Genomic DNA, 26,191 nt, shown 5'->3' with positions numbered 1-26,191 from the left:
TCGTAATATTAGCGTGTGTAACCAATTCAAAAGGCCATTAAAGATACATATCAGAATGAGCCTAGTAGGCTTAAATTGGGACGGCCGATGGCGACGTGTATCTCGTTCATATTTACATATTAAGTTTCTCATGTGAATAAAATATTTTTTTTTTAATGAGAAATAAAGTTCTTTAAACATTAAACTATACATTTTTGTATAAACAACTTCAGCAGCGCTCCGTGGGCATATTTAGAAGTAAACAGAAGTATAATTGGTTTGATAATCAATTCAGCTGTTAAATCATTTTCTTGGGAATACTTTACGATACATTGTAAAGTTTGAACTATCAAATACATCTGTCAAAATGTCAGTTGTTATTCAAATTCAAATTCAAATTCAAATTCAAAAATCATTTATTCACGTAGGTAACACAATGTACACTTGTGATTCGTCATTAAAGATATAAATATTAATGCTTCTAATTTTACATTTACTGCCAGTTCTCAAATCAAGGGCGTAGAACGGAAGAGAAGAACTGGCAATAAACTCTCCGCCACTCTTTTTAATCGCCATGTTTTTTTTTTTTTTTTTTTACACAACGGTTGTAAGGAGCTGCAACCATTACACCATGTTCCACATGACATTTTAAGTAATTAATAATAAGAACATAAATAAAAACAAAGACTTGTCCCCTATCAGCAGGAGGCATGGTGAAATAGGAGCACGCACTTACATTCTCGTGGGAACAACACGCAAACACATAGTCGAAATAATTAACATCACCGCATACACGAATTCAAGTACGACCAGTCACCACAAGCAGCACCCGTTCACGAGTATGACGCATGGCCAGCCATCGGCCCCCTCGCCATATTTTAGGGAGAGAGACAACCCGACGCATGGACGCCGCCACAAGCAATGACATTTAAGCGAGCATGACGATCCTTGAAATGTGGACTTGGCTACATAAGAAAATAATAATAATACTGAAATAATTGGATACCACATGGATCACGGTTTGTTCCCACTTTACATTAAAACAGTCGTGGATGTTGACGATCGCCCCAGAGTCTGGAAATGCAGCCGAGAGATTCAGTCGTGTTACCTATAATATATACTGGAGCAACTCATATCCAAGCACTAGGATCGTTTAAATATTCATTTATATTATAATAAGCCTTAGTAAGCAGTTTTACTTTAATGTACGATTTAAATTTATTTATTGACAACGCTTGTATCTCACTAGGGATTTTGTTGAAAAAACGTATACAATTGCCTTGGAAAGAATTACTCGTTTTATGCAGCCTTCTGGTTGGTGCGCTAATTTTGTCTTTATTACGAGTACTATAATTATGGAAGCTATAGTGCTTTTCATGAAAGAAGTCCCGCGGATATTTTTGGAACTAAATTTGACAGGTCGGCAATGTTGTCATTCGTCGATGTTATCAAGTTCGTTTGTTGTGGTAGATTTTTGTGAATTTTTAACTAGCTTAGTGCATTTTAAATATTGATTGCAATGCCAAAAGTTGTAAAAAGTTCGGCTCGAAAAAATGATATTAAAGGTGAAAGAGTTCTGTGAAGCGGAACATAAGAATCAAGGTGTTTTAATACAACTAAACAATGTTCGGAAGAGAATTGCCGCCATAACAGGTACTTTTTAGAGTTGCCATTTAATATTTTTTTGCTGTATTGATGGGACTTTTATGATATAAATTCGTTTTTGCGACAAAATTCAACAAATACATAACGTTAGAAACTAGGTAACTGAAATTAAAACATATATTACATAAGCATTATAAACTTAAAGTTATTATTATTTTTAATTGTTCATAATTTAATTGCAAGTGTATCAGAAATAACTGTAACAAGAATTACAAACGAAGGTATAACAGCGGTGTGTACTTCGAAAAAAATTGTAACCCAACAATTATGCAATAAAACTCTGAACAAAAAATTGTATTGCTTTTCTTTACCCTATTTTCTCAACTTTTCCCTGTAAGTAGGTAGAACACCGCTAATATAAGTAAATAAATATATACTTTTTACATAACAGAAATATTGTTTCATCGAAGTATGCAGAAAATAATATTACTTGATAAATTACATCTGCTAAATGTAAATAAAATAGGTAAATTTTTTACTCATAAATGGCAACATTACGTCATGCGATTGCAGCGCCGCGTCTGGGGGACTTCTTTCGTGAAAAGGACTATACTATTCTTTTTAAAGATATCTATATTTTTCCGCACATACAAAATATTCTCATAAATGTATTGACTTGCCAGAGTCAAAATATGTAATTCCTTAAATTTGCTTCGGACCGACTCCCGTGGGGACAACCCACAGATCGCTCTTATAGCCCGCTTTTGCACTACAAATATCGATTTAATGTCAGCTGCATTACCCCACAAAATAACACCATATGACATTATACTATGAAAATAGCTGAAATAAACAAGCTTTGCTGTGTTCTCATCCGTAAGATCGCGTATCTTTTTAACTGCGAACGCTGCGGAACTTAGCCTATTCGAAAGACCTTCTATGTGTCGGCCCCACTGGAGTTTACTATCTAAATCTATCTATTAATGATGTATTTAAAACACTATCCGAACGATGTGTTTAGTTCCAAATACGCCCGTTGCGTGAGCTTTCCATATAAGCTTTTTGGGAAAAGGGATACTCTTCTTTAATAAAATCCCAGAGGCTCTTTTATCTCTGCCTTTTAATAAATTTAAGAAATTTATTAAAGAAAAGCTGTGTGAAAAGGCTTACTATAAAGTTAACGATTGTCTAGTTGATAAAAGGGCCTGGGACTAGTGCTAGACAGACTACTTCTAATTAATTTGCGATATTTGTTTTAAAATAAGTGTTGTTTGATGATTTGCTATTTTTAAAGAGTACCGAGAGTTTTTTTACGCCGGCTTTTTTTCTCGGCCGACACCCTCTGTCTTCTTTGCCGATGAGTAGGGATGCCTAAAAATTCAAATTTAATGACGTGGAATAAGTGATACATGTATCTTATGTTCCATAATAAACATATGTATTTTATTTTTTATTTAAGCTTGTTCTATAGTATCGAGTATTTCATTTTACGTTTTACATAATAGTTGAAATTGTGATCTTTCATATAAAATAAGCGTATTTAGTTGGTACTATACAGTATACATATAAACACTGAAAATCTTTTTAGTAGGTAGGTACTTATACTAGAAACTTAAATTTCTAAAGATTTTAATATCACTGGCGTAGCTACATGGCCAGTCTCAATAGCGGGAGTAGGTCTTAGAAATTCTACAAAAATCTCATCTAAAAAATGGCCTTTAGACTTCTGTATTTATTTCGTAAACATTAGATTTTTTCTAATAGGCAAGTAGGAGATCTTCTGACACACGCCTTCAATTTTTTAAACATAAAATATGTTCATGAGCATATCTTGTATCGAACCTTCGACCTCAGGTATGAGAGATCGCACGTTCAAACCACTTGCCAACACTGCTCATAATGAGAGTTTTATAACTTCATCGATATTAGTGCCACTTATATAATTACGAAAGCAAAGCCTTAGTTCGGATTATAATATTCCTGAACCCAATTCAGATTTAGGCATAACACCCTATGCAGGCGAAAACTTCTACGCGGCGGAAGTGAAAGACATGGCGGCGATCATTCAAAGGATTATCACAGATGGTAAGGTTCTTAAGCTTTTATATAGGTATTATAACTTTCGCCATCTCAAACTATCTCGTGCTTGGGTCCAAATTCGAACACCAATTGTTTCGAAGTCCTTGACTTATCCATCCTACCAATACCAGTTTCTCTAGAACTATTCTCTACTATAGTTTCCTAATTTACATTTAAGTTATTTAAATGACGTCTACCTATAGTACTGATAAATAAAATAATCACACTTCATGGGACCACTTAAATTACAGAAGAATTAATATATAAAAAAATTACTAGAAAGCCCTTTTTAAGCACAAGAACTTTAAGAGTGAGATTTCCTCCAATATCCGATTTGGGTAAAACCCGCCTTCTACTTTGTACTACGCTCACTCCAGTTAGCTTCCTGACCTTCAGGCGATTGACCACCCCGCGATGGCCCAAGTCGAGGTCCGAGTCTCACAGGAGATGCCCTTGCAGTAGTCGCGGCAAAATTCCCATTCCGGGTTAGGTACTCTCGCCAAAATAGCCCGAACGCAGCTGTAAAGGCCCTTCAGGCCATTAAAAAAAAAGAAGAAGATTCAGAAACGAGAATTAGTGTGCACTATGATCCCGTATGTCATGTTTTTGACGTATGGAAGTCGGAATTGCCAAGTCTCGTTTCCGAATGTTACCCTACATTTCAGGCTTTGGATTCAAAAACTTACACAATTTATCTTTTTAAACGGCGGATCTTCCTACTATTCTATGTCTCTATTTATTATTTAACACAACCAGTGGCTCGGAGGAGATCGGAAGTATTGTTCCTACCAATTTGAGTGTGGTACCGTGGCCTAACCTTTTATTTATGAAGAGAACCCTCTATTTGCACTCTAAGAAGAATTAAAAGAGTTGCACGACTGCTTTAGTACCTACTCCTTCGTCTATTTTTGACAAATTGTGCTTACGTTGTGATGAAAAGAGACAGATGATTACTTTAGTTAGCTATTATAAGTAGAGTCCTATATTTTTCTTATATTTTTTAATGACCTTAGTGTTCAGAAATCATGTGCAAAAAATTGATTACCTTATAGTTCTTGCATAAGTTTTTGTATACAATTTAATTTAGTAATTTATATTTAATATTTCAGGTTTCCGCTTGGAGTTGCCAGAGACGATTGACTTAGTTTTAGAAACTGGAATTTGGTAAGATCTTCCTTAATCTATTTATTTTAACAAGAACTACATTTATTTACACTACCTTATACATATACAAAAACATATATATAAAAAAACAGGTTATCTAAGTTATTAGGCAACGGCCGGACTTATCGCTAACAAGCGATTTCTTCCAGGCAACTCTAGTATGAAACACCTACAGTGGGTAAAGTACAAAAAGTGCATAACAAAAAAGATAATAATATTGACATTCCAAAATACAAAAATACAATTAATAAACAGTTCAAATATTATACGCATTTAATTACGACTATTTTTAACTATTGTTGATAAAAAATAACGCCTACAAAATTATTATAGCAATTACGCCTGGTGACTTGAAAATAATTGTTAAGGCGGTAACATCACTATAACCAACTCTTTAATTCCAGTCGCATTACAAGTTTGACTTGACACTTATGACCTCTCTATAGTCTATTCTTCCTTGACTCGACTCCATTTAGTAGGCAGGATATAAAGTGGATGCCTGGACAAAGGTAATAAATCCATAATTTTCGTGTCCCGTGGTGATCTAGGTGATCAGGACTGTCAGTTTTACGTACTCATTCGAGATGTGAAGCTTCTAACGCCACCATTTTGTATTGATGGTTAGAAAGTAGCATATATTCAGATCACATTAGTTATTTGAATCTGCAAATCTGCCTTACAGTTGAAAATGAAGCAATAATACGCCCATGACCAATAAATTAATATTTTTTTTTGTTTTAAAGGTTATGGATGTGACTTTGAAAATAAAAGTTATTTGAAGGAGAGGTCTTAACAAAAAGCGCTTGAAAAAATAGAGATACGTTTATAATATTATGAAATTTTGACGTTAACGAAACTGAGTGGTACAACAACTTGTTCCTTTAAACTCAATAATGCTTTACAAAATAGCCACTTAAACTAGAACAATATTCTGCCCTTTCTTTGGGTATCTATAAATTATGTCAAGGCATGTTAAGTTTTAAGTTAACAAAAACTCGGCGTGACATATGAGAAGTGCTGACTGAGAAAACAACACCGTACCACGTTCGCTTTTGTTTTTCTGTCGTATTACAGTCGCTGTGGTGTCGCTAAGGGTGATTATACAATAATTTTGTGAAGATTTTGTATTTTACATAGATCACTTTAATGTTTTTGCAAAACCAAGTTACTGTTGGAAATAGGGATTATGTATTTAAGAATTATAAATCTTTCCCAGGTTTGTGGTTTGTATATATGTATTTCAAGAATGATTTTCGATTTAATACGAAAATTCGTATGACATGACCTTAGCGATTAAATTAAATACTAAAAACTTCTTAATATAGGTACTAATTGAAGATATCCTCATGACCTTTTTAATTGGAATGCGTCTTTATTTCCATATAATACGGTGCATTTTTCAACAACAATTATAGACATATGTGATATACGATTGGCCGTTGTTATTGTCAAACTGTTAATTTTTATTACAACATCCATTAATGTATACAGACAGTTTTTATAGACAAAAGTTAACAGAGTGGTGTTAATCATTTATATTGCATAACTAACGATTTTAAATGTTGTGGTAGTGTTGTTTTGTGTAGTGTATTTAAATTTCGCAATTTATACACGCCCACTCATTTGCCATACTCTTCATCTTCTACTCTCCGTGTACAATAATACAACACCGTACGTGCTATAGACAGTAGAGAATATCTATAGTTGGTCAATCTCCAAAAATTTTGGTCTACTATAATAGTTAAAATAAATGAAGTTCCAATCTCGTTTCAGTTGTGTTACGAATCTTCAAATATTGTTTATTTGAAGTATGCTTAGATTTTGATTTTGTAATCATTTTAAATTTAAACGTAATGTATATAGTAGTTTTGGTAAGTTGGAAATTACAAAATGCATATAACAAGTTCGGCAGTTACAACTTAGCAACTTAAACATAAATTTGTCGTTAAAAATTATAAAATGGATCATATAATAAATACTGAGCAGAGAAATAGTTAAATAGGCAGTTAAGAGTGGGCCATCCTAAAATTAACCTAACCTAAAACTGTCGAACTATTTATCGAACTGCCCGTTCCATAATTTTTACCGGCCATTTATTTACGTATTTTTAGTACCTACTGACATTGTAAGAAGAAATAACTGGCCAATTGTTTTTTTTATTCGATGTATGTTTTACTGTCGCACAAATTTACCAACCAGCCAAAAAAAAAAGTGCGTGCGTACAAAGTACACATGTCAGAAGTGAAACTTCTTCGTCCTTCTCAATCGGTCACAATCGCTCTCTCCCTGTTCTTCGACACAAACGCTGCACATCTTCGTGACGTTTCATCCGTAATAAAATTACCCTCATGCGCCTAAAGAAGTTTCGGGCAGTCAGCCCATTATTTTATTCAACTGATCATAACAACTTCTCGGATATTTAAATGACAGTTCAAATTTTTTTTACCTATTATTATGGAATTCTTAAAGTGCCAAGAAATATAACGTAAACAAAGGTACTATCATTAAAACATTAATAACGTTAAAAATACAATACTCATATAAACGTTTATTAAAAATCAATATCGTGCATGCGACCCCTAAGCCTTATCGCAAGCAAAAATTAATAACATTTCTTAATACAAGGAATCGACTCAAGCGCAACGTCGTCAAACTTTATCGCTGCGTTGTGCGCATTCTTAGTTCAAACGTCCACCGAAACGGACGTCTTAGTGTAATTAAGTTTAGTGTTTGTGATACTTTTGGAGACTATCGTCATAGATAAGGAGGTGAGTTATGATAGCTCCTGATAATTGGTCCGGTTTGACTGATATGGTCACTGGATACACTGTATGGTACTTGAGAAATATTTGGACTATGATAATGTATTGGTTTTCGACTGTGGGGTCACTTAGTGGACCTGTTAAATTTTGTATCAGTACAAAAATTATACGCATATTATGGTGTGTAACGTCAAATAACGGCAAATGTTTTTCAAAACAATCGCTACGTTAGAAATGTTAAATTATTGACCGAATCGACCGACCAAAGGCGTCAGTTTCTAAGGCGATAACAGTTTAATACATTATTCACTTGTTTTAACTTAAGTCTAAAATGACCTATAATCCTATCTAAATTATCATTCCTACAATGTATAATTATTATCGGTAGAATGAAAATAACCCCGACTAAGTAGTCTATCATGTTTGCCAATGTAAAAACAGAAAAATAGATAGTTTTATAAATCGTAATATACCACTTGTAATGGCGTCTTTATTTTACAATGGATTTTTTAAATATATAAATTGTCTTTGCACAATTACCATTACGATCTAGCCTAGCTTAAGACTAATAAGTAATGGATTTTTTGTTAAATAAAAAGAATATTTAACAAAAAATCCAATAAAGCTATTTACAGTCTATTAAGGGGAAGACACTCAGTTCTTGTGTACAATTTTTTACCCCCTTTCCATTGTTTGGCACTTAGACTTTCGTGCACTTACACTAATGAACTAATTCGATTATTAATGTCCTTTTCAACCTTCTCACTAGGCCCGTGGTGTCAAGGAAATTAATACCCTCGACATTCACGTGTTGCTGGAGCCTTTTGATTATTGTGGTGACGTCTACTTTAAGGTCATCAAAATCTAAATCTAAAATTAAAAAAAAATAAATATCAGTCTTCCGTCTTGACATCTGTAGACTCATATTGGGCGTGCACTGCTTACAATTGTTGCATCCCATCGCACAATGCTTTAGAATCTTTGTTTGTAATAGTGTACATGTCCACGCAACAAATGAATGCTTAGACGTTCTTATCAGAGGTTGTCTTGCATCATATCATTGCAGTACCCCTTAGCTGTGCACAACCAACTCCTGATCTGCATCCAAGTACCTCTAGCTGTATCTGGTCATCTACCTACCTAATGGACTTTTTACGCTTCTACTAATATCCATTCTAGAACTGTTTCGCCTAAACGCTCAGCGATTGAATTGGCATTGGTTACGCAGATGTTTTTAGTTTTTTTTTATAGTACAACGAATTTTTTTCCATCAAAAAAATCTGGCCAAGTTACATGTGAAGACTTATGTCTGGCAAACGCGCTAACGGCTTTGTCTCTTCGAAAATCGGATGTAATAACAACAACAATTGTTCATCACGAAATAGACTTTTTTTTACAAAGTAATGAAAGTATTGAATGCTAAATCAAAGATTTATGTCTAGTTGTACATGAATGGACCTTTGCAAACAGTCATAGGTAACTTAATTAATTTTAATACTAATCAGCGCAATAAAATTCAAAATCATTTATTCATTTAGGTAATACAATGTACACTTATGAAGTTCTTAAACCAAGAACAGGCGAGAAGAACTGGCAATAAACTCTCCGCCATTTTTTTGAATCGCCAAGTTTTTTGTTTTACAAAATGTTTGTAAGGAGCTGCAACTATTACACCATGTTCCACATGTCGTCTTAGGTAGTTAAAAGTTAATAATAAGAAAAATTTAACTTGTCCTCTATCACCAGTACGCATGGTGAATAAAGATCTAGGTGACTAAAATTAAAGATAAAGTTACTAGTATAGGCTTTGACATCCCTTAGACGTCACTTACAAACTATTGTCATGCTAAGATTTCTAGAACGACGTTGGAAAATTGCTACGCATTGCCGATTAAAGAAAAATTAACTCATTCACATAATAATAGAAAGTAAAGCAGGAATTAGGGGCAAATATCTTTACTGTTTGTGGGTGGTTAATATGTCCATTTATGATTTGCATCACCCTGAGTTCAAGGGCGTCAATATTTTACCAAAATGGTGTAAACATAGATACTGCTATCATTTTATTTAAACCAAGGTTTTGTGATTTGCTAGTTTTAGGTAGCAACTACAAAAATAAAAACTTCTTTTTAAACGTGTTTTTAAGAGAGAGGAAAGAGTTCTCTTTATATAGTAAAAAAACCTTTAAATGAATCTTCCAAATTCTGATATATATTTACTCCTCGATAAAAGTGTTTATAACTGAGCTCTGGTATTATATTATCTTCACAGTACGGGTGACACATTACTTTTGTGGTTGTCACGTGTAGAGACAAAAAAATAGCACATTGCAACCAGGAGAAATAAAATAGCGGGAAAGTGTGTGATAAACGTGACATTTGCTAGTTAATAAACAAGCCCTATCAACCTTTTAGTTAAATCGGTCAGTTAATCATTAGTCTTAAGTTAATTTAGCGTAAATTTATAGAAATAATAAGGAAGATTTAATTTATTACGCAAAAACTTTACGGTAAATAATTTAATTCAAGTTCCTCATTTTTTTTGTTATCCGCCAGAATTGTTACCACAACAATGAAACTTTAAACGTCTGTAGTCCCGTAACTTCCAAACATGGGACGGACACATTTCTGCGTCTGTCGTATTCATAGCTCAAAATCGTTAAAGAGTTTTGTTGCCAGTTTTTGTCGTAAATTTAAATTTAGAGAATTTTTTTAAGTTTAATAAATGTACAGAATATGTAATATTTTGTTTGCATACATTTTCTTTATAAGCAAGTAGGTGGGTAGCCTTGTCTCTAGTTTTGGGGTCTAAGCCGACTTTTCTCACGATTTTCTTATGTTAATTGCACCTGAAAAAATCTTGCCCGAACGGGCAATTTCTAGGTAGAGTCTCAGTTAAGATTTACGTATACAAATCGTATAAAATTATTAAATGCAAAGGTTTAAATATCGCGGTAATATGAGTAATGCTATTGTGCTTTATTTCTGAGATTCAGCTATCACGTTCGACTGATTCAGGGTATAAATTCCATCCAAGGTTTATGCGGAATGGCGTATTTTAATACGTATTTCCATAACTATAACAAATGCGTCAGCATAATCCATAACTAAAGGATTCTTGTCCATGAAAATGTTACCATGCTGTAATTTGTTAGGTTATTTATTTCTAAATCATCTTACTGCTTCACATATTATAATAAAGAAAACGCTTAGACAATACACAAAGCTAATAGATTACATTGTTATTCATTATATGAAACAGAAAACATAAGTCAATTAAGTACATGCAGATAAAAAAAATGTGTGTAGGTACTGTACACGCGTTAGAAGTTATACTTCTATGGCCTAACAAGATAAAAATCTTTTCAAAAATGTTATTCTACGTTTGTAGAAAAAACGACACTAACAATAGAAAAAACTAAAATGTTGACTATAGCTGACTTCAGGGTGTCGGTTTTTTGTGACAATGTGCCCTAACGCGCCAAAAGAACTATAACTTCAAAAAGAAAACTGAAATTAAACATTAAAAAAAGTACAACTTAATATTTTAAAGAAAAAAACTAAATTGTTATTACTGCTAAATAATGAAGGTCCTCGCGCTTCTTAAAATACTTCCTCACATCCTCTTTGGAAAGGTGGAATGTCAATATCTTCATAAATTGTGTTATAGTCATTTAAAACCCGAGACATCGACGAATTACGCAGATAACTCGTCGTACGAGGCACATGGAACAATAATTGTGAATGTCTCGCCGCATACGTTAATTTTTACTGTATTAAGTACAGAAGATCATTAATTCTAAAAGTCCGTTAAATTGCCATGCCATATATTACGAGATTTAACCCAATAAAAGGTGAAAAAAGATGTTGCTTTAGTGAGGATTGCTTATGAACTTCTCTGACTAGCAGATAAATCGTGAAAAAAGAAAACCTGCGCTTTCCTCTTCAAATTCTGATATTTAACTTTAATATATGTATATAAAAGTTTAATATTTAAACGCCTCTAATTGCGGACAATAAACATTCGTAATTTATTGAACCAGCTGAAATTGACCTTGCGTATTTAAATTGCGTAACAAAAACTAGAAAAACCAACAATAATTATTTAATGATGCATTTTCATTTAGAGTCATAATCAAAGCTTGCGATAATCTTCAAATATTGCGCATTAATTTAATGTTATACTAACTTTATTCCCACCACTGTATTATACCATTAAGATACTGTACTTTAATCTCTTAGCACAAACTACCTGAATGCTTATCGGTAAGGCCAGACTCACAACTCTATTTTTAAATATGGTATCGTTCATATTAATTTTGAGCAGTAACATAATGACCAAACCATATTTTTATTACGTTAGCATTTCATATCATGTAAGGGGTATTATTATGGGATTAGGTTATACATCCAGGATCTATGTATGTATTACCCGCCCCTGCTTCACACGGGCATTCACGTAAACCTTGAAAAATCATGAATTATTTTAGATATTGGTGAAAACTAAAATAAATTCTGTGCGTTCATTACTTGGCCTACACACAGAGATAGACGCGGCGAAGGACTTGTTTTTATATAATATAGACAAAGACATAATATTTATTACTAATGAAACACACACATAGAAACACACAACATAATAATAATCAAAAAAAGAAAATAATAAAAAATTGTGGATAGAAAAACAAGGTACATTTTAAGTGTGTAATGTGTCTGTGTGTTGTGGTTATAACTGGCGCTCGCTCAGCATTATGCTGTGGAGCAGACGTGTTCCACAGCGCTGGTCATTCTGCCAGAGACCACTACAGTTTGTTTATAATATGAAATTTGGTAGCGCTTTTGGTTTCACATCAGGTTCGGAACGTTTTTTCTCTGACTACCACAAAAGTCTTTTAATTTTTCGAATTATACAATACTCAAGCTTTCTATTGGTAAATATTCAAAATCGGGTTAGTAGACAGATAACTCCCTACACCCTAACGGACTTAAGAATAACAGAATATATTTTTTTATTATTAAATTTTTCTTGTAGCCAACCTCTGTCAGTGCCTAGAACAAACTGATCAGGAGTAAGTCCGACATTTTACATCTTCTGTCTACTTTTAATTACTACTTGTTCTGTGGTAATTTGGTTGATATTGTTTCTTTAATAAAACCGATAGTAGTCGAAATATCATTTTATTCGGAGACTGAAAATTCCTTTAATTAAACACTCCAAAGTTATTATAAAACAGAAGTATGTCAGCAAACATTGCAACATTACATGTGTGAACTCAAACATTTGGTAAAGACATCAATTTTTGTTCTTATCGAATTGTTCTTGTAATGCTTACTAGGCATCTTTTGAGATTGTTTGACTTAATAACGTAGTCCAAGTGATAAAGCATTAGATAATGGTAATGTTCGATTAATACTTGTTAATTTTTACATGGATATTATTAAAGTTATACTTCGTTTGGCGCGTTTGGGAAAATGATGAGAGTATTATTTACGATGCGCACACCGTCACAAAAAAGCGACACCCTGAAGTTAGCGACAGTCAACATTGCTGTTGTTTTTTAAATACAACTATTGATGCTGTATTTGTACGATATTTAGACAATGTTTCTACAAGAATATTTGGATCATACTTTAGCTATCATAAGCCTCTTGTAACTCACATGTCTACTGAACTCCAACCAACCTTCCACGTTGCCAGAAGACTAGCCAGGACTCCAAGTCGAACTGCGGCAATTGTCCCATAGAAAGTTCTAACAGATGAATAGTTTTATATTATTTCTGAGTTACTTTGAAAAAAAAGTCCGTGCCTACAAAGTACACATGTCAGAAGTGAAACTTCTTTGGCAAACTAATTTTTGACTCTTGTTCATATTTATACAAATCTAAAGTTTTAGATTTCCGAGACTTAGAGGGTGGGACAAGAGAAGATATGTTACGAATTTAATGAACTTAGTTGACATTAAAATATTAAGTGTCGAAAATTAATACAAATTATATATTTTTTATTTTTATTTATTTCTTCGATAATAAAAACACTTGGCATTTTAATTTACTTTATGATTTACTTTTTGAGATTTCAATACATTTTATTGCATAAAATATAAAATACTAATATTTCATAAATTCTCTTATAACTCTCTCTATAAGGTAATTCACCCTTCTCACATTCTCTCCATCAGTCTCAATCGCTCTCTCCCTTTTCTTCGACAAAAGCGCTTACCCTCATACGCCTCACTCCACTTCAATACCGTTTTGATTTTTAGTTTTGCCAGAAACAAACATGCCACTTAAATGTCAATTGTCAGTCAGACAATCCGTGGCTCAGAATAATTATTATTATAAGTATAAGTATTAATATGTTTGCTCCATTGTAATATCGCTTGCAAGACAATGTAAGTTTCTGTTAGTCTTACAACACAGATTAATACAAAACACGATGCCTATATTAAATATATCATTCATTACTTCCTCTTTGTAAAGACCATGTCACCAATGCGAGGAGTCAGAGATATGTACTTATTTATTTAAGTTATCAGCTAACAGATTTGAACCTTAACAACAGGCACCCAACATATCCCTTAGTATAAGGGCCTAACTTTTGGTAGCGATTGTTTAGGTCACAAATTCTCACTCAATGACACGGAGAAATACACTACTTACACTTCTGACAGCCATCTGACACCAGGGTTTAAGGGTCAGGATTTAGAGTCGAGAATTTGCGCTAAATTCAAGTAATACTTGACCCTAATGAAGGGTTTTATATTACTTCAGATCCCTAATCTGCATTGTTGCAAAAAATACTAGTAGAAGCTAAAATTGCAAGTGTAATATTTTTTGTAAAAGTTATGTTTACCATAATTGACAGACAATAGGTATATGATGTTGTGTACTTTAATAAATAAAATGCTTATGTAATAAATACAAAAAAAATAACAATAGAAACAATAACTAACCTTAAAATATATTATTAAAAGGAGTCCCTTTAGGCAAGGTTCCGAATATACTGGCAGCGTTCCCCCATTGAATAGCTAGACTAAATCTTTGTCCGAGGTAGCTGCCAGCTCTTCGGTCTCCTGTGATGTCGACTAACCTTTTTTATATTTCTTTAAAAAGCCTCATAGCGCTAGGACCAAGGGTCTCAACAAATAAATAAATAAATAGATCCCTTTTACATCCGAACTATGAGACGGTTTGCCTCTTTGGACGGATGACAGAATTAGACGTTAAAAAAATTGTAAGCTTAAAATGTTTGCAAATTTTAGTTGGTATATGTTACTTATCGAAGTAATATTTATTTCGTGTATTGAAAAGGGGACAATTTAATTATAAAAGAGCGTAGTTTCTAAGCAATTAATTAAATGGCGATAAGAGATTAAAAATATCAATATAATTCGACATTTGTTACGATATAGTCAGCGATTTGCTCTTATCTATTCAGTTATTAGAGTAGATTTGATAATAAATTGTATACCTATATTATTTGTATATCAAGTGGTGACAATGAATACCAAATTGATGATTTTTTCAATTCTATTTGGTGTTTATAGAATTTGAAGTATGAGCATCTAACGACTCCAGTCAATTTCGGAAACTATTTATTTCTTGTAGTCATTACTTAAAAAAATATAGTTTTGCGTATTTATATAATTTATTTACGTGAGTAAACTAGTAATTGGCGTTTTATCTGTATCCTTTATAGCGTTAACTTTATCTGTCATTTTGACAACTAACCATTTCAAAAAACCCGCGTACGTTAAGACGAACGAGAACCTTACGATTTGAGGTCGTATCAAAGCTAACTTTTTATTTTGACATAATTGTATATTGATAATTAAAAGTATATATTTTTGAATAAATGAAAGGGCGCGTAGTAAATGAGAATTATATATAAGTTCGTATAACTGCCGCGGTAGTCTTCCCGCACAGATTATAAATTCATATAAAAAAAAGCGTGTCATCTGTCAATTCTCTATTTAACGCGGTCATTGTTTTTAATTGTTCTGAATTGTGAGTTGTGGCTATGCATTTATTATCTTGCGACAAATTACCGTGCTTAACCTAAACCATGCAACCGACTTATAAGTACCAAGTACTTCCTTTACAAATCCGTGGAAATTGCATAGAAGCAATAATGTTTATCGTGATTGTTACTTACCAAGCATAGCGTGACCGCATTGCTTCTGATAACACGACTGAAAATCACGGACGTTAATATTTTCAATACCTAAGAAGTTTTTTTTGTTATTTACTTTTGTGTAACGTTTATAGGTTTTCTAATAGCTAAGGTATGCGATCTATGTACAAATGTTATTTGTTTAGGTGCTTAATGTGGAATTTTAAAAAAATCTGCGACTTAATATAAGTTACTTTCAATTTGTATTAGCTTGCCTTAGCTTAATATGAAAACTTCTTGAATATTAAAGTAAATGTATCCGCTGTCTACAAAAATATCTCCGGGGAATTTTGTTCGCGTGGAATCAAAGCAGCGATTTTATAATAAGCACGCTTTTTATACTAAAACTGTAAAGATATACGAAATAATCTGTAACCTATATTTTAAGTTGTCCTTCAGTTGAAACTACTATTCATAATTCAGTATTGCCAGTTGAAAAAATCATCATAAATAATCCGATTAAAATCAAAGTAGGTTGATTAATAATAAATAATCTTTTGATAACGTAATATTTAAGCGTTTCTGCTTTATCATCGAAGAAATCATATTATTGCCAAGTTTTTTGTAACACCTTTTTCATACTATTCTGATTTAGCCAATGCCTGCCATTGTTCATTTTAAAATAAGGGTTATTTGTTTTTTACTCGGTCTGCAGTTTCTGTGGGAATTCCAATCGAATAAAAATTATTATATCTCGCCTTTTGTGACTAGATCAAAAATAACAATGCCACAAATTTGTCTGCTGGATAGGTATAAGATAAAATGACGACGCGATACTCTTGTATTACTTAATCTGTAGTCAGAATCTTAGACAAGCATATATTTACGTTTGGTCAATTGTGATCTGTGGTCACTTATAACTTTAGTGTACCTTTTAAATTGTCTAAAGCGTAGCCCCTTACCCACCTGGGGAATAGAATCGTGACAAGTCTAATTATAAATTATCCACGATTTTTTATATTCATAGTTTGTTCGTGACGATAAATATGTACCTATTACTTTATTTTACTGCAGTACTCATATTTATATCAATTGCCTAATCGTCATAAATATAATAATCGCTTTTCTATTGTTTGCTTCAAAGCCAAATAGGTAGTAGGTATGAAACTTTTGTGGCCATAGAAAACTGACTATAAATGAGAATAATATTTATATATTAATCATAGCATAACTCAGCAAAGCGTCTGGGAGTGCTTTGAAAGACCTGCAAAACTCCAACATGCTAACAACATCAAAAGTTTTATTTAAAAGTATGTATTTCTAGATCACGTATAGTTGTCTGATTTTCATTTATTACAAACAAAAGGTCATGATCGATAATTGCTTTTATTATCACGTGTGTACATAGTCTGTCGATCCTTGCTTCTTCGTTCTGAGTCAACACATTACAGTCTGTTTTATTAATTAGGTAGGATGTTATCAAGACTTTTATAATTCGTGTACAGCGACATTTTTGTAGAGTTTTATTGATACATAAGGGAATAAATAATTCAACTCGGTCTAGTCAACATACAGTTGATTCTCACTTGACAATTGACATAACAGATAACAAAATCCACAGATTACTAATACACCTCATATTGAACTCATTTCTTTTTATTTACTTAGAACTTTTGACAAAGCAGTATTAACGCCCAATTCCAAGTTACAATCTTGAACGCTGTCAAACTTAATACAGATAGAATGGTTTGATAACTCCTGAAACTAGATTTAAGTTTGATTGAATACGGTTTTGAACTCACTATTCAGTTGCTTGGTATAATATCTCTCTATATCGAAACATTTTCTTTTTCTACGTCTTTTAGATTTTCCCATTAAAATTACTTTTTCCTTCGAGAGACTCAGACTATTTTACTCCCCGTTTTTAACAATACTCTATCGCTGGCGATTCTACTCTCTTTGGTTATGATGGTGTCTCCCATGTTATTTCAAAATTTCGCAAACTAATACTACTTATGAGTTTCAGTGATTTTAAGTTATTGATAGAAAATCTTGCAGAGTTCTTAGGTCATTGATAAGGTTGCAAGATAGAATATTAATGATCGTATTGACATTGAATTGCGTACAATGTTATTTTATGTTTTATACACTTCCTATATGGAAAATATGGGTTTGCTAAAAATAAATAAGTAGTGAGTATTGGTTAACTAAACAAAGACTACCCAGAAACTTAAAAGCTACTTCACTAAGGGACTCATATAGGTCAGGTATTAGATTATATCTCATTACATTCTACCAAAAACAACTAACTTTACTGGCTCTGCGACCCATAAAGGACAGAGTACTGGAAGATTAAATATATAAGCAACCCAAGAAACACACTTTCTTCGCCCAACGCTTTTTCTCTTACCGCAGCCCTTTCATCTTTAACCACTTTCCTATCCTGATCAATCTTGACTTTTATAATTCTTGTATTTCTTATTATTTTGTATTGCATCGCCATTCATGAATCCGTGAGATTAGCTGTTAAGTTTGTTTTATAATTTTTTTTTTAAATTACTTTAGATTAAGGTGGATGCACTTCTTGCACTTTACTCATCATATTATTATTTTTAGTTTTTCCCTTATTAGGGTTGCCCGGAAGAGATCTCTTGTTAGCGATAAGGCCGCCCGTTGCATCCCTTATAATTTTTATCTATTGTGTTATTTTGTTAATGCAACGAAATGTGAATAAATAAATAAAAATAAAATTTTCACATAACATACATTCACAAAAAATCTCAAACAACATCTTGTCAACCTGTACTATGCTGATACAGAAAATATTCTTATCGTGTTAAAATAGTTTAATTATAAATTTCTACGTGACACAATTTGTGTACGTAACAATACATGTCCTTAGTACAGTAAGCATGTCAAAAGGAAAAGACTGGCTGCCCAAATTACACGAAATCCTAGTGTGTGGGCTAGTAGGGGAGCGCGGGGCTTGTTGTAACAGGGGTAAATAGTAACAGACCTTTTTCAATAGGAATTTGAATTTTATTCACGTTTTTTTTTTACCTACTCTTAAACTTATAACGTGCCACGCCACTTAACCACAGCCAGGGTCCCACCAGACGGCGTAGTGAGTGGGTGTGTGCAAACGCTTTATTGTTGACAGGTAACCTATAATTTTACTTACGTAAATTTTTGGTTAGTTTTACTATTTTCGTAGCTTTGAAGTTTTATGTATTTTATTTTATGCTAAAATATAACTATTTATGATGTTGTGTAACAGTTTTCGAGATTACTAAGTTGATTTAATAGTTATCGTGATAAATATTAAGAACTATATCTAGGGGCTAGTTGTAACAAAACCTCGGGGTTTGTTGTAACATGTTACAATTTGCCCCCAGATTGCTGTAAGTTACTGACGACCGATGTTTATTTTTCCCCGGCTTAAATACTCAGAAATGTTCATTCGCGGTGGACCTCAAGATTGCATTGGAGCTAGCAATTCTTCAGGGTGGATGACTGAAAAAGAATTCTTGATTTTTATAGATCATTTTATCAAACACGCGAAACCGATCAAGAAAGAGCCAGTTCTGTTACTGCTCGATAATCATGGCTCACGTATGAATATAGCAGTTGTCGAAAAATCCAAAGAAAACAATGTTATCATGTTATCGTTTCCCCCCCATTGCTCCCACAATTTGCAACCTATGGTTGTGATGGTGAGTCTACGGCCCTTTTAAAAACCACGTGAATAGAGCACAGACTGCATGGATGTATAATAGTCCAGGAAAAACGAATTAAATAAGCCAATTTATGACATCCGAAATGTAGTGAAGGAGTCATTATCACTTGCCTTGAACCCTGCAAATATTATCAGTGGATTTAAAGCTTCTGGTATTTGGTCTTTGAATGTTTATATTTTCCAAGATAGTGACTTTGCGCCCTCTTATGTTACTGATCGTCCAGATCCTACAGAACAATCAGAAAATGTTCTAAATGAAAGTGAGAATTTATCGTTGAATCTTGAACATCCACAACTATTTATTAGATTCTGCTCCTGAATTGGATATCAGCATAACAGAAATATACGCCACATTGAAACTGCGAACAAACCAACTCCAAGTTGCTCTGGTCAAAATCAATTTTCCCAATTATGATGATGAATTATGAAAGATTAGACCATTACCAAAGGTGCCACCACGAAAAACAAATATAATTTGCAGACGCAAAAGGAAGTCTCCTATTCTGACAGATACGCCTGAAAAAGAAGCTTTGAGAGTGGAATATGAAGAAAAGATGAAGAAAAAGCAAAAAAAGATGATAAAGAAAAGCGAAAGGGGAAAGGAAAAGTTAAAAAATCTGCGAAAAATAAAGATTGAAGGTGTCACATTTTTGTTTTTTTTGTTGTTACAACTAGCCCCAACCACGGGGTAAGTTTTAACACTTCCCTTTTTTCAAAAAAATCATAATTGTGAGATAGTTACCTGTAGATTTGATAATATTTCAATTCGACTTCATAGATTAATAGTTAAAGTATCGATCAAAATTTATTTGGTAGTAATTTAGCCAATACACTTCATGATATTCAATGTTTTGTTAAAATTGTTACAACTAGCCCCTCGCTCCCCTACCTACACTTTAATTTACCTAAATATTCTGTTATTGTGTATAATAAAGTTTTTCTTTCTTTATTAATTATATTTTTATTACAAAGAGCCGTAGTAGCATTACAGATGACGTAGTGTTTGCTTATATTCTCTTCTATTGCTTCAGCTCAAAAGACGATGAAATAGACGGAAACTGCATAGCTCGTGCACGCGGTTTGCCCTGGCAATCCTCTGACCAAGACATCGCTAAGTTTTTCCGGGGACTCAATGTTGCCAAGTAAGTGTTATTCTGTTAGGATTTTTAGATAATACAGGCACTATCAAGGCAGGACGAAGAAAGGATTGGTTTAACTCAGACCTCACCTGATCTTCCTGATCGCCCTCCATGGACACTCACATTGCCAGAGGGCTCGCAAGTGTGTTGCCGGCTTTTTAAGCAACAAAAAAAGTTCTTACTCTGTAACTTCAAATAGCGACAGAGATCCCGACGTTTTTGTATGCAAGTTTGATATTCTCTCATATAAAGAGCTGATGTAGGGGGCCGTTCAAGTATTACGTAAGCATATTTACTACATCTAACCCCCCCCCCCACCTTGTCAGCAAAAATGAGCAAAGCTCTTAAATGGTATTATATGAATAAATAATTACTGCTGACGTAATCACCATCTGAATCCCCCCGGCCCCACCTCATCAAAAATAAGAACCCACGAAAGAAAAGAAAATCAGAGAAATAGTGATTACGTAATACTTGAACGGTCCCTAGGGTTTCGTGGTACAAAAACTCATTGGGAGTCGGTATAGCTATTGGAAGTTACAGAATAGAGCCTCTGCTGTTTCCATTGGCAAATATTACCAGAAGCTATCAGGCTCCTTCCTGAAGTCGTAGGTTCGATCCCCGGCTGTGCACCAATGGACTTTCTGTCTATGTGCGCATTTAACATTAGCTCGAACGGTGAAGGAAAACATCGTGAGGAAACCAACATGTCTTAGACCCAAAAAGTCGACGGCGTGTGTCTGGCACTGGAGGCTAATCACCTACTTGCCTATTAGATTTAAAATGATCATGAAACAGATTCAGAAATCTGAGGCCCAGACCAAAAGAGGTTGTAGCGCCACTGATTTGAAGGGTTAGCCTTCAGTATTCAGTATGTATCAAGATTTTTAATAAAACATATTTTTATCCAGGGGTGGTATAGCTCTTTGCCTCTCACCACAAGGCAGACGTAACGGCGAAGCGTTGGTGCGGTTCATCTCTCAAGAACACAGGGACATGGCTTTAAAACGTCATAAGCACCACATTGGGCCGCGGTATATTGAGGTAAAGCATTCCTTTTTATCTTTTCCATTTATTGTGATAGCCTTCGTGGAATGGGGGTGTAAAATCTAGACAAGGTAGGAATTAAGATAAAGAAAAGAATGCATATTATTGATTTGATAAAAATAACAGTTTTATCGTTTTTGTAATGTATATTGAATAGCTGTTATGTTGAAGTCAATATGTTTTTAAATAAAATTATGAATGAAATATTACACCGGATATAGCAACAAGCATCGTAAATGTTTTCTACAATTATTAATAGATCTTAAATACCTATTACAATTTTTTTTTTGATATATTAAGTTTTAATCGTGGTTGTTTAATGTAAAATTTTAGTTATCATTTATTTTTTTGTATATTAACGTAGTTTTTTGTTTTCTGTTTCATATACATATAATATTGTTTATCTGTGTAATCTGTTTTGGCTTTTTATATTGTCTTAGTGTTTTGTTTCATAATAAGTATGTTAGCTGTAAGATTACTAATAAATAAATAAGTACTTATTCCTTAGTAATATTTTTAGGTATACCGTGCGAGTGGCGAAGATTTTCTCTCAGTAGCGGGCGGTGCCACGTGCGAAGCCGCTGCGTTCTTGTCTCGCGGCGCACAGGTGATCGTGCGCATGCGCGGTCTACCTTATGATGCCACACCACAACAAGTTGTAAGTAATTTTTAGATAAGTATACTTAGAAGCAATTAGACCTGAACCAAATTCATAAAAATCTTATTTCGTACACTGTTTATAAAGTGTTCTTAGCGTAAGCATAGTTTGTAAGAAACGGACTACAGAGTAGTTTTTTTAATGGTTCTTTTGTTTTTATTAATGATAAGGTAAAAAAAGTTTGCTTGGAAATTGTAGGTTTATTTTTTTCTAGCTTTCACTCACTCCGCTAGCTCTGATCCAAAAAGTCTCTTGGAAAAACGAGAAACTTCCAGCTCATTTCTTGTGTCACCTCCCACCAACTGCTGCTTTACTTAACTTGAGATATGCCTTAGTAATCACTTAGTCTTACGTGCTATTAATCTCCTCCTTAATCAAGTAAACATGTTTCACATTTTAAAGCAACGGTTTGCAGAAGATAATGGCGAGAAATTGTAATTTACCAACTCTTCTACGTAAACAGTTTTCTAAAAAGCAGTTGATATAACCTATTTTTTAGCTGGAGTTCTTCTCATCGGGCGATGACCCAGTACAAGTATTGGATGGGGAAGATGGCGTACTATTTGTTCGTCGAGCGGATCGACGTGCAACGGGCGACGCATTTGTGCTGTTCGCGAATGAAGAGGATTCGCCGAAAGCGCTCGCGCGACATCGGAAGTTGATCGGCGCGAGATATATTGAGCTGTTTAGGTCCACCACCGCGGAGGTTCAGCAGGTAATTTGAACAAATCATTAATCTAAATCTGTATGTAGATTTTACAACTCCTTACCAGAAATATCAAATATAACTACTACATTTATCAAACTATAAGTATTATCTAATCTTCATTTGTTTATTTGTTTCTTCTTTTATTTAAAATTTACCTACTTGTACAAACATAAAGTCAAATTTAAAGACACCTCGACACTTGGTACGGGCTTCAATAACAGGCTCCAAATGTCGCTCTCTGAACCTATCCCCTTAACATTTTAAACCAAATTTTTTAATGATTGTAATGAATATGATGATTGTAATGAATTTAATGATTGTAATTAACGTAATAATTGTAATGAATGTAATAAATGTAATGATTGTAATGAATGTAATGATTGTATTGAATGTCGACGCTTCGGTGGATGAAGAGATTGTGACCAATTTCCAAATTGTTCCACCGTCACATAAATTTTTGTATTAAAAAAAAATAACCTCGCTTCAATGCTAATGGAAAATAGAACACAAGAGAAGAGTGTCTTCTCCTTAATGGAGACTGTAAGTAGTGTTCTGACGCTTTCTTATGTTAAATATCCTTATTAGTAAATAAGGTTAGACTTAAATTAATTATAAGTCTTAAGTGTCGTAACGTTCCATAATGTCTCTGTGAACACATGTATTAAAAACGTGTTAGAATTTTTTATAAAAAAATCTATTATAAACTAACAAAAGTCTAAAAACCCATATCCCTCCAGTTATATTTAAATCTTTTATGAAAGAAATAATTAATTTATATTATTATTTTATTAATTTAGACGTAACAACAATTATTTATTTATTTAAAATCTAACTTTTCATTGATTTTTGTGTTTACATTTGTATTTTGTATGTCAAAGTATTTTAAAGCTCTAAGTACTATAAGTAGCATCATTACTATAATAATAGACGATAATGTCGTTTTTGCGGTTATCTTCTCTAAATTGCTATTTTATGTACAGCCTGCCCTTGGGATGTGGTAAGTTGAGGTCAAGAGGTACAAAATTGTTGAATTATTCCCATAGCTATAAAAATTTAATGACACGTAGTTGTCACAACCTTCCGACTAACTAAATTTGTAATATGTATTTATAGATTATTCAGTGAGTACTTAATTGCTGCTTTAAAATCCAAATTCTACGTTATAATTGTCGACATCAGAACAGACTATAAATTATATAAATAATCACATACAGACTATGCCAATACGACAATGTCGAGAAAAATATAATATTAAACACATAATATACACAATATCGCTACTGTGAATTCACTCTGCGAGCATATAAATATATCGATAGTATCGGAATATAGTCACAAATAAGGGCAAAGCGTAAAACTTAAAGAAACCACTAAACTAGAAACCACATGAGGGACGTTAATTTACGACCACGATATCGAATTGCAGATTCTTGATCGATCGATCGCAAAAATCTGGATTGGAAATAATTTTAGATTATAGATCGAGTATAGAAACCGGTCGGTCCGTACGACGTATCTCTAGTAATTCTTAAGAAAATTTAATACGTATTTCAGGTTCTCAACCGATCACTAGAGACCAGGACCAGTCAAAGCAGCACGCCATCTACAGCCAATCCTCCCACAGAAGGGCTTCTTCCCGTGGCGTTGGTACCACAGCATGTCATCACTTCTGGTACTGCCAAAGACTGCGTACGGTTGAGGGGTCTGCCCTATGAGGCGCAAGTAAGTATTTTTCAGTTCAAAGATCTCACGCATTAATGCACTTTCGTTCTATACATTAAAGTCTATTTTTCTCAATCATTGTTCGTTATTTATAAGTTAAAAAAACGTGTATGTACTTATGTACTTACGTTAGAAGTTATACTTCTTTGGCGTAACAGGATGAAAATCTTTTCAATAAATTTATTTTACATTTGTAGAAAAAACGACACTAACAATAGAAAAAACTAAAACGTAAACTATAGCTAACTTCAGGCTGTCGCTTTTGTCGGGTTTGTGACGGTGTTTACCTAACGCGCCAAAAGAAGTATAACTTCAATAATACAAAGACAACCCTTTCTAACTCTTAACACTTACAGGTGGAACACATTCTCAACTTCCTCGATGAATTTGCCAAAAATATTGTAGTGCAAGGCGTTCATATGGTGTACAACGCACAGGTAATTTTTTTTGAAAAAAAAAAATATTATTCTATTAATGATTATTTGCGTGAAACATCATAATTAATATTAATTTGATACCGTTATAATATATTTTAATAATGTAATGCTATAGTGATAAAATACTATAAGAATTGACAATAATGAGTGATAATGTAATTGTAACTTCTGTAATTGCAAATTTGCACGCCATTATGTGTGGCAGAAAATGCGAACTTTAGTACAATCTAACCATAACATTTTGGCAAATAAATTATTATTATAACGGTAGATTAGGAAGGCAATAAAAGTAATTATACATTTCAAACAAAATCGTTACTTTATGTAGTAAATATTAAGAACTAAACATATAACATACTAAAATATATATTATAAAATTTTCAGGGTCACCCAAGCGGTGAAGCTTTCATACAAATGGACAGTGAAACAAGCGCTTATCTCTGCGCGCAACAAAAACACCACCGTAACATGACCTTCGGTAAAAAGCACAGATATATCGAGGTAAGTGTCTTGTATATTGGTTATGGTATTGCTTGGGTTTGAGGTTCACATAAGGACTTCATCAATATAGTCGTAGAACAAAGGTGTCAATTGGAGATGACTTTAGTGGTTTACTGTGGTGTTAAGGAAAACTCTCAAAACAAAATATTCTTATAGTTTTACTAGCTGAGCTGGTAAACGTTGTTTTGCCATGTATATTATTTCTAGGAAACATTTTTTAGTTTAATACAAATAACTAACTACTATAATTTTAATAAGGGTTGATCGTAGAGGGGTAAAAATTAAGGGTTGTATGTATTTTTTATTGCCACATAATAAAAAATAAAATTTTGGGGTGGGCACCCCTTATCACTTAAGGGTGTGAAAGATATATAGTAAGCGATTCTCAGACTTACTGAATATGTTTAAAAAAATTCATAAGAATCGGTCGAGCCGTTTCGGAGGACTATGGGAACGAACATAGTGACACGAGAATTTTATATACATATTAGATAAACTTATTTTTATTTAACAATGCAAATGTTTTGAAAGTAACTGTTAA

The 26,191-nt window shown here is 33.3% G+C and overlaps 1 protein-coding gene across 3 annotated transcripts in view; it reads left to right on the top strand.

The window, feature by feature from the left end:
• Positions 1-26,191, top strand: part of LOC125050462 (RNA-binding protein fusilli) — an 80,430-nt gene that overhangs the window by 45,065 nt on the left and 9,174 nt on the right. For all 3 annotated transcript variants that reach the window (XM_047650344.1, XM_047650345.1, XM_047650343.1), the window contains exons 5-13: positions 3,580-3,669; positions 4,773-4,827; positions 20,469-20,579; positions 21,488-21,620; positions 22,144-22,281; positions 22,781-22,996; positions 24,545-24,712; positions 25,069-25,149; positions 25,534-25,650. In XM_047650344.1, coding sequence (XP_047506300.1) covers positions 3,580-3,669; positions 4,773-4,827; positions 20,469-20,579; positions 21,488-21,620; positions 22,144-22,281; positions 22,781-22,996; positions 24,545-24,712; positions 25,069-25,149; positions 25,534-25,650 — 1,109 coding nt within the window. The remainder of the gene's footprint in view (positions 1-3,579; positions 3,670-4,772; positions 4,828-20,468; positions 20,580-21,487; positions 21,621-22,143; positions 22,282-22,780; positions 22,997-24,544; positions 24,713-25,068; positions 25,150-25,533; positions 25,651-26,191) is intronic.

Source organism: Pieris napi, chromosome 6, assembly GCF_905475465.1.
Source record: "Pieris napi chromosome 6, ilPieNapi1.2, whole genome shotgun sequence".
Lineage (NCBI taxonomy): Eukaryota > Metazoa > Arthropoda > Insecta > Lepidoptera > Pieridae > Pieris > Pieris napi.
Note: the sequence above shows the minus strand (reverse complement) of the source record. Positions and strands in the feature narration are given on the sequence as shown.